The sequence below is a fragment of the Lemur catta genome, chromosome 11, assembly GCF_020740605.2.
Source record: "Lemur catta isolate mLemCat1 chromosome 11, mLemCat1.pri, whole genome shotgun sequence".
Classification (NCBI taxonomy): Eukaryota; Metazoa; Chordata; class Mammalia; order Primates; family Lemuridae; genus Lemur; species Lemur catta.
In genome coordinates this window covers 87,830,657-87,841,955 of record NC_059138.1, presented here as the reverse complement: position 1 = coordinate 87,841,955, position 11,299 = coordinate 87,830,657, and the positions used below count along the sequence as shown (strand labels likewise).

Below are 11,299 nucleotides of genomic sequence, written 5' to 3'. Positions count from 1 at the left end.
ACACAGATGTCAAGCAGGCAAAGAGCCACCAAGCAAATGGGAAATGTGCCCCATGAGCTCACAGCTGGAAACAGCAGAGAGCTTTTCAAAGGAGGTGGAGTTGAGATGGGGCTGGAGGGACCACAAGGCTCCAAAGAGCAGAGGTGCAATGTCCACGAGAGGCGCCCCAGGCAGGGCAGAATGCATAGGGAAGGCAGCCAGGGGGTTTCCTTCTCCCTCCAGAATTGCCCCAAAGCCAAGCAAAGGGTTCTGCCTGGGGTCACAGCCAACTCAGGGCTGCCTTCTGCCCCTTAGTCAAAAGGGAAAGAGGCCAGAGCCTAGATTCGTCATCAAAGCCTCTGGGAGCCCCTGGGGGTCTCAGGCCAGAAACCATCCTCAGAACACCCACTGCCCCCCCGAAGTCTGCAAGAGCCCTGGGCCAGCCCTCCCCGGCTGGCCCTAGCACTGGCCAGGGCTCCGGCCGGACCTGCAGCACGGAGATGGGGGTAACCCTCATTCAGCACAGTGGTGAGAGACATTGCATCCTGAGCCATCTCCAGCATGTTACACACTGGGGATGTGAAGGTCACTAGGAAAGTGGCTGGAATCCGCCAGGGCCCTTGTCCCCCGGTCCCAGGCAGGGGCTGCCAAGATTGGGCCTGTCCTCTGCTCCTCTCCTTATTTGGTCCTCCAGGTGATAAGGCCGAGACATAAAAGAGGCTGGGCCCTGTGACGGCCGATGACAGCAGCCAGGCCGCTGTGGAGAGAGAATGGTGAGTGCCTGCTGGGGATAGAAAGGGTGGTGGCCCCCTAGGTGCCAGCCTTTGAGCTTGGGGAGCAGAGCCAGGGACCTCTGTGCCTGCATTGGGCCCAGAGAGGAGGTCTCCAGGGACAGGAAGAGGACCCTGCCCCAGGCTCTCCTGGCAGTGCTCCGGGACTGTGCATGGATGGGGAGGGGAGACTGTGGAGCTGGGAGAGGACCCCTCCCTACCTATGGAATTGTAGGCCAGCAGGAAGGCGGGGACCCGAGGCAAGGCTGCAGCCACCAAGCAGGCCCAACGTGGCTCTTCCAACGTCTTTTCCATGTTCGAACAAGCCCAGATCCAGGAGTTCAAAGAAGTGAGTGTCCCACCCCCCACAGCCTCAGGCCCCATCCTGGCACCCCCACCTGCCCCTCTCACACCACCCAAGACTCTCCCCCACCTCCCACCTCCCACCTCCCCTAGGGTGGAGGGCTGCACCCACCTGAGGGGCCCCCACCTCACAGGCCTTCAGCTGCATCGACCAGAATCGTGATGGCATCATCTGCAAGTCGGACCTGAGGGAGACCTACTCCCAGCTCGGTGCGTGCCCCCACCCGCCACAGCCTGCTCACCCCAGGGACCCTGCTCAGAGCGCTGGGCGGGTGGGAGCGGCTGAGACAGTGCCCTGCTTCCCTCCGGCACGCCCTGCGTCTCCTCACACTGCCTTCCCCCTCTTGTCACACCTTCTTTCCGTGTCCCCTCCCTCACCCAGAGCTGCTCTGCCTCTCCACCCACTGCGGCCACAAAGGAGGGGAGGGTGGCCTGGGTCCTTCTCAGGGACACCCAGGGTGCATCTCTTGCCCCACTCCCACCAGGGAAGGTGAGTGTCCCGGAGGAGGAGCTGGACGCCATGCTGCAGGAAGGCAAGGGCCCCATCAACTTCACCGTCTTCCTCACGCTCTTTGGGGAGAAGCTCAATGGTGAGCTGGGGCAAAGCTAGGCTCCCGCGGCCGGGCAGCAAGCCTGAGCCCCGCCTGAACCCCACCTGGACCCTGCCTAAACTCCCCCAAACTCTGCCTGATCCCTACCTGAACCCCACCTGAACCACACCCAGACCTCCCCTGAACCCCGCCTGGACCCCACCTGCCACGGCCCATCCAAAGGACTTGGGGCCCACCCCTGCACATCCTCTGCTTCAGCATCCCATGGACACTGTCACCCCAGTGTTAACTTGGGAACAGAAAATGTGCCTTCAGCCTCCACTCCCAAATCCCAGCCCCCCAGCCAGGCCTGCCCTGCCCAGCGGATAGGCATTGCCAGCCCCCCTGAGCCCCAGGGAATACTTTATATTAGAAAATGCCCCCCACCTCTTCTGGGCCACAGGTTCCTCCTGGGTGGGACCAGGGAGGCTGGAGACATGGGTGTTCACCTGGTGCCTTGGCTTCCAGGGACAGACCCCGAGGAAGCCATCCTGAGTGCCTTCCGCATGTTTGACCCCAGCGGCAAGGGGGTGGTGAACAAGGATGAGTAAGTTGAGCCCGGTCAGACGAGGGGCACCATGCTGGAAGCAGAGAGGGCAGTGGGGCCCCCTGTGAGGGGGGCTGTCTGTACTTTGGGGCCTTCACTGCTCTCTGTGGGGTGGAACCGCCCTTCCCTGGGCCATGGGAGCCTCTCTCCTCCTCTTCCCTGTGTGGTTACCCACCCCAGGTCACCCCGCTCAGGCCCTCTCACTTCCGCCAGGTTCAAGCAGCTTCTCCTGACCCAGGCAGACAAGTTCTCCCCAGCCGAGGTGAGCCTTCCCGGCCCCTTCAACCCTGTCCCCAGCACCTTCCCCAGGCCCTCCCCCGAGGCAGGGCACTGGGGAGGCCTTGGTGACCCACTGCCCACCAGGGCTCAGAGCCCAGCACCAGTGTGGCAGTTGCTGAAAGGGCGACCCAGGGGCCTTTCCGGAGGAGGTGCCATCTGTGTTGAGACCTGAGGGTGAAGACGTGGAGTCAGAAGAGAGGAAGGTTTGCCAGGCAGGGCAACTGTGTGAAGAGACCCGGGGGTGGGGGGGGCAGAGAGCTTCCGGAAGAGGCTTTGTACACATAGGGTGGCCTGTCCCTGTGGCCAGGGTAGGCCCTTTGACCCATGGCCCCCATTTGGGGCCATTCCCCAGTCTGCTCAAAGACAGCGGAAAAACTTTAACCCGGAGTTTTGGGTTTGGGGCTGAAAAGGCTCCAGCCCAAAGCACAGCCCCAGTAGGCAGGGTGAAGGGTCACAGGTCTCCCTCAGGTCACAGCTTTGTGGGCTGTGCCGGAAGCCAGGGGGCTGCCTCTGACCCGTGCCTCCACAGGTGGAGCAGATGTTCGCACTGACTCCCATGGACCTGGCAGGGAACATCGACTACAAGTCCCTGTGCTACATCATCACCCATGGGGACGAGAAAGAGGAGTGAAAGAGGGCAGGCCGTGGGGCACCTCAATAAACTCTGTTGTTGAATTAGAACTGCAGTGGTGACTTGTCTGGGACAGCTGGGGTGGGGCCCAGCTCAGGGGGTCCCAGGGGCCGAGCACAGGCATGGCTGTGATAGTGACCACCACACACAATCTGGGAGCCAGCCCCTCACCACCTCCCCTCAACTCAGCCCACACTGCCAAGTGCGGTATCAACCGTGATCACGCCCAGTTTACAGATGAGAACACTGAGGCCCAGTGAGGGCCCAAGGCCACGCCTCTAGGAGAGAAAACGGTGGGCTTTGCACCCCCCTCCACCAGGCCCAGGAATGAGCCAGGAGTGTGTGCACTGCTCAGCCCCTCCAGGCTGTGCAGAGAAGAGGCTGCTTGCTGTGCACTCAGCAAACTCTCTGCCCAACAGCCTGACTGGGGGGCAGCGGCCCTGGGACCCTCCAACAGCACAGACCCCCTGGCCACTGCCCACACCCCTCTGGGCGCACTGGATGGGCCTCCCTGCACGCCAGCGTGCGCTTTGCTGGGTCCTGTGTGCAAGGCACAGAGGAACCCATTTGAAAATATGACCAACTTCTTGTGCAAAATACAAGTGAGGCACTGTGACATGACGGAATGGACACCCAAGGGAGGGGTCAGAGTCCACACAGACTTTTAGAGGAAATACCCAGAGACTGGCTTCGTCCTCGTGCATAGCCAAGGGTGAAAGTGTCAGACAGCTGGAAGGCAGGGAGGGGACTTCTCGGGAGAGAATTGTTAGTGTCCCTGTCCCCCACCTCCTCTGCAGAAACCAGGGGCTGGAGGAGGAGGTGACCCCTGTCATGAGTACTCGAGGAGCAGCAGGAGACCTCCAAAGCTCCAGAAAGAGACAGAGACAGAGAGAGCAGAGACAGGCCCAGAGGGCACAAAGCCTCCTGCAGGCACAGAGGAGGGGCACTGCCCAGTGCAATCCCTGCAGCTGGGGGAGTGGGGAGAGGTGAGCAAGAAAGGAGAAGCTGACCACATCCCCTTCCTGAAGATCCCAGGAGGAAAGGTGTTTTTACCTGGAGAGCTGCTCAGTTTTGATTTTTACCCAGGACCTGGAAATTTAATCACCAAATTGAGATTTGAGATTTTAGGTAATCATAGGATTTTCTACTGCTTATAAGGGATCACAAAAGTCATGAAACTGCCTGAGTGTTCATCCTAAGAGCAGGCCGCCAGCCCTCTCATGCTGAGCATGCATAAAGAAAGGGACAGTGGGTGAACAAAATCAAGCAGCTGTAGACCCATGTGATTCTATCACCTGTGTCTGCTGTTCAACAAACTGATTTCATAAAGTAGTAATAATCTTATAAGCCAAGCCTCTACAGGGAAAAATTGTGAAAGACTGAAATGAACCAAAAAGATTGGAAGTGTCTGGTTATCTGATTTGTTGGGGTGGCTGCACCTTTCATTGTTTTTGAGCTATTTCACAACTCTGTAAGTTGTAGGTAACTATTAATAATAGCAAAGCAATGGTCCTTGTCCATAGACATGCAAATAAATGTTGTCCCGTGAGAGCACATTGATTTTCCCCTCTCCTCTGTAAAAGAAGCCAATTTGGCATCTATGAAGCAAATTCATCTCAGCATTCCTGACTCTGCATGCACCTGCTCTTTGGTTTCTCTTCTGAACCAGTCATAACATCTCATTGGTTCCCTCGTGAATTAACAAATAAAGTCTTTTGGGAGGTGTTCACTTCATTTCCTATGTGAGTACATGATTTTGCTTTTAAAAAGTTATCTTTTACACTCCTGGTGTAGCTATCTGGGAAGGTTAGTCATTTCTGCACCAAAACTGCCTGTACTCGTGTTAGCATGGACTAAACTGAGGGCAGAGAGAGAGAGTGTGTGTGTTATAGAGAGACAGAAGAGACAGGAGGACAGAGAGAAACAGAGACGGGCACAGACCTAGGACGTGAGTTCAGCCTGTGCTGTCCAATAGGGCAGCCTCAGGCCCCCAGGGCTGCTGAGCACTTGGAATGTGGGGGGTGCTACCAATGTAAAACGCACACCATAGTTTGAAGATTTAGTACAAAAAACAATGCAAATATCTCCATAACTTTTGTATTGATTATGTGTTGAAATGGTAATATTTTGGGTACATTGGGTATGAACTCAAAATAAAATCCTAAGCCCCTGCTAACTGAATGCACCCCTCTTGGCCAAGAGGAACCCAGAAAAACCCTAAAGCTGAGTTCCCAGCCATGACAGGATGGGAGGCATAAAGCACAATTACACATGCCCATGTTTTCTGTTTTCATGAATATTCATGACTCCTCCTATAGCTTGTTAAACATGTATATCTGGCCACCCACTCAGTGTAAAATCCTGCTCCTTTTGTCTCTCTCTTGAAGCACGTGTTCCTGGCTCGTGGCTGGGAGCTTGTTTCCCAGCTTTCTGGAATGGCCACTGCCAGCTTAAAACCCTTTACAAGAAATAAACCTCTCCTTTTTCTAAAGTATAAACCTCATTATTGTTTTTTTAGTTAACATGGGTTAAATTAAAATATTGCTACAATTAATTTCATCTATTTTTCATTTTTTAAATGCGGCTACTCAAGAATTTTGCATTCCCCATGTGGCCGGCATTCCTGGTCTTCATTGCCGTTGCACAACACTGAGCTAGACTGTGTAACGTGTCTGTTTGAGCCTGTGGTTTCCGGGAGGCTCTGGGGCAATCACTGGGTTCAAACACGCAGCCTGCTCTGCAGATAGTGTTCCCTGTAGGGAGCAGCGCTTTCTGATGTCCTCAAAAGAAGCCAGTTTCATTTGGGTGGAGTTGCCTGTGCGTGTCCGGCAGCAGGGGCAGAGGGGAGAGAAGACTGTTTCCAGACAGCTGAGATCAAACAAACTCATCTGTAGAGGCCAGACTTTGTCCTGCGGTGAAGCTCAAGGCATCCCTGATGTCGAGTGTACAATGGTTTATGCCCGAGGATGTTGGAGGGCAGGGGGTGTGAGGTGGGCATGGCTGGGGAGAGCCCCGGGAGGGGCCTGGCCAGCTCGGTGTTGTCCACCTGCTGAGAGGGGAGCTCCCTCCAGGGGTGGGGGTGGATGCCCCTGGCCAGGCCCTCAGGTCCCTGCTGTGAGCCCTGCATGGTCCAGGCCTGGGTCCCACCCACCATTGCCATGCAGTAGCTCCTATTTGGAAACCAGCCAGAAGAAATGCAACAGCACCCGAGGGGCCTAGGAGCCTCCGACAGTGGCTAGAGTTCTGTGTGACTTGGGGACAGGCCTCCTCCACACTCCCACCACCCATCACCCTGTACCCCAAGGGAGTCTCATCAGGAGGCTGCATGCAAATCCACCTCCTCCCGTCCTTCCTGTCTTTCTAGAAGCCCCAGAAGCCTCTGTGTTCTAAGGTGCTCGCTCTAGATGTCCCAGAGCTCCTGGTCCTTGGGGTCCCCGCTCCACATCCCCACATGGAGCCCTGCTCAGGCCCAAGCCCCCTGACTGTGCATGAGGAGGTTCCCAGGCCTCTTGCCCTCACTGGGACTGTGTCCAGAGCCTCCTGGTCTCTCTGGAGGAACTTCATCAGCTTCTGCCCCTCCTCCTCCTCTGCCAGGGGCTCACGTTCAGTCTGAGAGCAGAAGCGCCATCCCATGTGCCCGGCCTTCCCCCACCCCCGCCCGCCCACCCGACATCCCTACAGACCCTGGACGCAAAGGCCTCACCGGGGGCTCTGAGGCTGACTCCTGCAGCCAGGACAGACCCAGCTGTGCTGCCCAGCTGCCCCCACTGGGCTTTGAGGCATCAGGCAGCGGTGGCCATAGGGGCAAATACAAACTAGAGATGAGAAAGAGCTAATACTCCCTGATACAAAAATAGGATACTTTCCCCACTCCCTTTTCTTAGAGCATTTTCTTTAGAAAACTTATAATTGTAAGTTTTTTCTTGGCCTCTTTTCATGTAAATCTGTTAAAAAGCTATTATATATACGCCTCTTGCCAATTTCACAACCCAGGAATGTCTCCTTAAGGACCTGGGCCACGTTTGAAATGGAATCTCCAAGGGAGATACAACTTATGTCCCAGCTTCCGTGGGAGGGCAGGGGCCTAAGCAGCAAACATGCTTTCAGTCTTAAAAGTGTGAGTTTATTTTTTCCTTGGGATAAAGGCAATTAGCAAACCCAGGTGGCCGCCCCAATTACCTGGGATTGAGGGAGAATCTGTGCGGCCACTGGGGCTGCGAGTCCTCTTACCTGAGGACTTGCCACGTCTCTCTGGAGGACGCGGATGGAATGAGCTGCACCTGGCTTCCCCCAGGGCGAGGGGGGTCTTTGCAGTCTCTTAGCAGATTGCCCGAGATGAGCGCTGCCATCTGTTTAATGCTTATTCAATAATTAAACCGTTTGCTTTCTCATTTATTTTTGTGGAAAGGTTTTCTGGGTTGGCAGGAGACTTTGTTTTTCATTCTCTCTCCAACATGGCTTCGTGTTCCATCCCTCAAGAGCCTCAGCCTTGCCCAGGGAGGGCGTGGGAAGAATGGTTCCTCCCGGGGACAGTGCTGGCCAAGCTGGCCCAGGCGCACAGCACGGGCTGCTCCCCAAAGGCCCTTCCCAGGCAGCGGGGGTCAGGCCCCTGTCGTGTTCTATTTTCTGATCTTACCCTGCGACCCCTTTAGCCCCCAGCCTGGGCCCCAATCCCTGCCCTGCCCAGACCCCAGCCCTCCCTCTCTGCACATTCTTTCTGTAGCCGACTTAACACCACTGATAAGACTAGAGACAGGCTCTTAAATTCCTGCCCTGACACGAGAAGTATGTGACCCGCATGCTTCCCCAGCTCAACTGTCCAGTGTAACTGTCAGGCCTGGCAGGCGCCTGCCGTCCCGCAGCCCACCTCGCCACCCCCAGTGCAGACCCTCCCCGCTAGGGTGAGAGGCCCCAGCCCGAACCTCAGCTCCCTCAAGTTCTGATTTTCCTGCGCCCGCTGGAGAAACAGCAAAGAATAGGAAGGTCTGCAAATACAAACTAAAAATGAGCAAATCTTCTAGACTCTTCCAGATTGAAAGGTCGGGGGTGTGGAGGTGCAGAGGGAGGCCTTGGCTGAAGTAAAGAGCAGGCACAGTCCCCCCACCCCCCACTGTGTGCCTGTCTATAAAGCAGGGCTGGGCTGGGTACTGATGGCAAATGGCAGGTGGCACCTGACGGTCGCGGAGCTCCTCTGCCCCAGGGCCTTGGCGCTGCTCGGGTGGCAATCCGCTCTCCCCAGCCACTGCCTTCTCATGCCCTGTGGGCACCGAGTTTGTAGTTGTGTCCCTGGCTCCAGAATAAAGACTACGCTTTTGGCCTGTCTCGCTGGCAGGTGTGACCAGGTGTGGTGGAAGTTTTCTCCTTAAGAGACAGATGTGTATGCCTACTTCCCACCTGCTGCCCAGCTCCCGGCTGGCGCACGGCCCTCTGGGGTTGCAACGACAAGAGCCATGGCCACAGGATGGGGCAGCTGTGAGCTGGGTCCCGCTGGGTCCCCGACACGTGGAGCATGACACACTACCTCAGTCTCCCGTCATATCTTACATGAATAGAACGAGCTCCATCTGATGGAAGCCCCTGTTTGGAGTTTTTTATACTTACAACAGAACCTAATCCTAACCAACACAGGACTTCCAGACAGGGAAACTGAGGCACCATGTGGTTAAGCAACCTGTCTAAATTCACACACAGCTTGGAGATGACAGAGCCGGGTTTGAATCTACTACTCACCTTTGTGCAGACGGACCTCAGCAGCGAGGATACAGGTCCGGGGCTCCCTCTCGAGGGGAACAAATTGGCCTCGCACAGCCCCAGAGAGCCTGTGGGCAAGCTGAGTCCTTGCACCTGGAAGTTTCTGTGTCCCACACATATCCAGCGTCTTAAAATGAAGATGTCTGAATTCCATGAGCTCTTGACAGCACCTGCCCAACCCTCTCAGCCTCTCCTCTGCGGTCCGCCCAGAGCAGGCCCTCCCCAATGCTGACTTCACTGCAGAATCACAGGGCACACCCCCGGCTCAGGGCCCCAGCACACGATGAGATGTGCAGACGGAGGGACGAGCAGATGGACTGGGGTGGGCTTGCGCCCCAAACAGCCTCGTCCTGTCGAGGTGGCAGAGCCCCGGGAAGCCACAGCCCTCTGTGCACATCACTGAGGGGGAACCACAGGGCAGCTGAAGGGCTCAGTGTACTGTCTAGGGTGAGCCGTTTCCACCCAGAGGATGGGGCTGCTTCTCCATCCCCTGGATCCAGGTGGCCTGTGGCTTGTGGACCTCCAGGCTTGCAGTTCTGACCTCACTTTCCTGGGACCCAAAGGCCACCATGCTGAGACAAAGCCCCGGACAAAAGATCACTTGGAGAGAGAGGCCTGGCCTGCCCTTGAGGCTGGACAGTTGGGCCGGAGACTCTAGTGGACCCTTCACCCCAGTCAAATGGCACGTCCAACCTCAGGCAGGGTGACAGGAAGAGCTGCCTGCTCAACCCACAGCATTATGGGAAATAAGAAACCATTGGTTTTCTGAGCCAGTAAGGTCTGGCATGGCTTGTTTTGCAGCAATAGATAAGTAGTACATCATCTTAGCCTATATCCAGATGAAGACGAAGTTTTAAGAAAGAACCAAAAATTGAGATTCTTTTCTTTGTTTTGACCTTTGGTTACAAGAAACAGAAGCCCACCCCAAATGGCTCACCACTCACCTGTACCCGAGCACCCGTGGGTCTCTGGTTGGAGTCACCTGAGACCAGCCCCTCCGAGTGGAGGGCACGGGTGCTGAGGGCAAGCAGAGGTCAGTCCAGGTTGGAGGGGCACAGCCAGAAGGTTCTAGAACAGCTCTGGCCAGGTTGTCAGGGCCCTCCTGAGAGCCTCCCTAACCCAGAGTGACCCCCTCCTTGGGTTCTGTTGCCGTGGCCGTGGCCTCAGCCTCATGACAAGAGTCACCTGGTCCTGGCCGTCTGGCCCCTTGCTCCCAGCCCCTACCCTGCCTCCACGGGCTTCAGGCCTCAGTCCAGGGTCACCTTCTCCAGGAGGCTGTCCGCTGACTCTGGTCTGGGCGATGTTCCTCCCAGGCTCACGCAGCCCACCCTGCTCAGCCCTAGGCAAGGCTTCCTGTGAGTGAAGCAAGGGCAGGGACACCTCTGTCCTCAGCATAGAGCAGATGCTCTGGAAGTGTCATGAATGAGTGAAGTGACACTATGAACCTCCAGACCTGTGGAGGCCGAGCTGAGAGCCTTTATAGATGCTGTAGGTCCACAGAGTTTGCTACTTGAGGCATTTTATGCCTGGAGATTGCTCTCTAGGTAGCAAAGCCTGTCTTCCACCAAAGGCCATTGGCGTGGGACCCTGCTGACCGGAGGCAGCACACAGCAGAGGCTGGCTGCAGTGGGAGGGGGCCCTCGGCTGCCTGCTGCCGGCCTGTGTATGTGTGTGCATGTGTTTGGGGGGCAGGATAGGGAGCGTGGTGTGGGGGGGGAGGTGTGTATGTGCGTGTGTGTGGTATATGTGTGTGCATGTGGGGGATATGCAGGCATGTGCACATGTATGTGTGCCTGTGTGTGGTATGGCGGCTGGTGGGGGTGGGGCAGGGTGTGTGCATGTGTGTGCACGCATGTACAGTGTGTGTGAAGAAGGGAGACCCCTCTTGCTGGTCCCTCTCCCAGCTATCCCCCTCCCTCCCACTGCCCACACACTCTGCCCTTCTCTGCCCCTTTCCTCCGGGACTCATTGCCCTGTCTCTACCACCCCAGGTGTCTGGAGCAGCCTTTGACCTTCCATCTGCCAACCTCCCTCAGCCCTGTCCCTCCCATCTGTAGAACATCCCCCAGGATGTGCCGCTGACGTGCAGAGCCCACAGCACCAAAATAGAACCTTATCTCCTCGCCTGCCGCTCTGCCGTCAGGAACACCTCCACCGTCCTTCTTCCAGGAGCCCTCGCTCCCTGGACTCTCCGCTTCCTCCTCCACCTCCACCCCACCCTGGGCCAAGCAGCCAAGGCGTCCTGGCCAGCCCTTCTGACTCCCCATAGCCAGATCCACTTGTGGTCCCGCTGCCAACTGCCCCAGCACTGCCTGGTCCCCGCCAGGGCTCCACCCACAGCCCCCTTGCCCCTCTCCCTACTTTGCCCACAGGGACAGGCAGTGACAAC

General features: G+C 56.7%; 1 protein-coding gene across 1 annotated transcript; it reads left to right on the top strand.

Moving 5' to 3' along the window:
• Positions 1–652: 652 nt before the first annotated feature.
• On the top strand, positions 653–3,209 carry MYL7 (myosin light chain 7). The gene is made up of 7 exons (XM_045565189.1): positions 653–752; positions 985–1,098; positions 1,247–1,322; positions 1,598–1,702; positions 2,171–2,249; positions 2,463–2,511; positions 3,058–3,209. Exons 1-7 carry the CDS (start codon positions 750–752, stop codon positions 3,157–3,159), a joined length of 528 nt encoding a protein of 175 aa, XP_045421145.1. The 5' UTR covers positions 653–749; the 3' UTR covers positions 3,160–3,209.
• Positions 3,210–11,299: the final 8,090 nt, after the last annotated feature.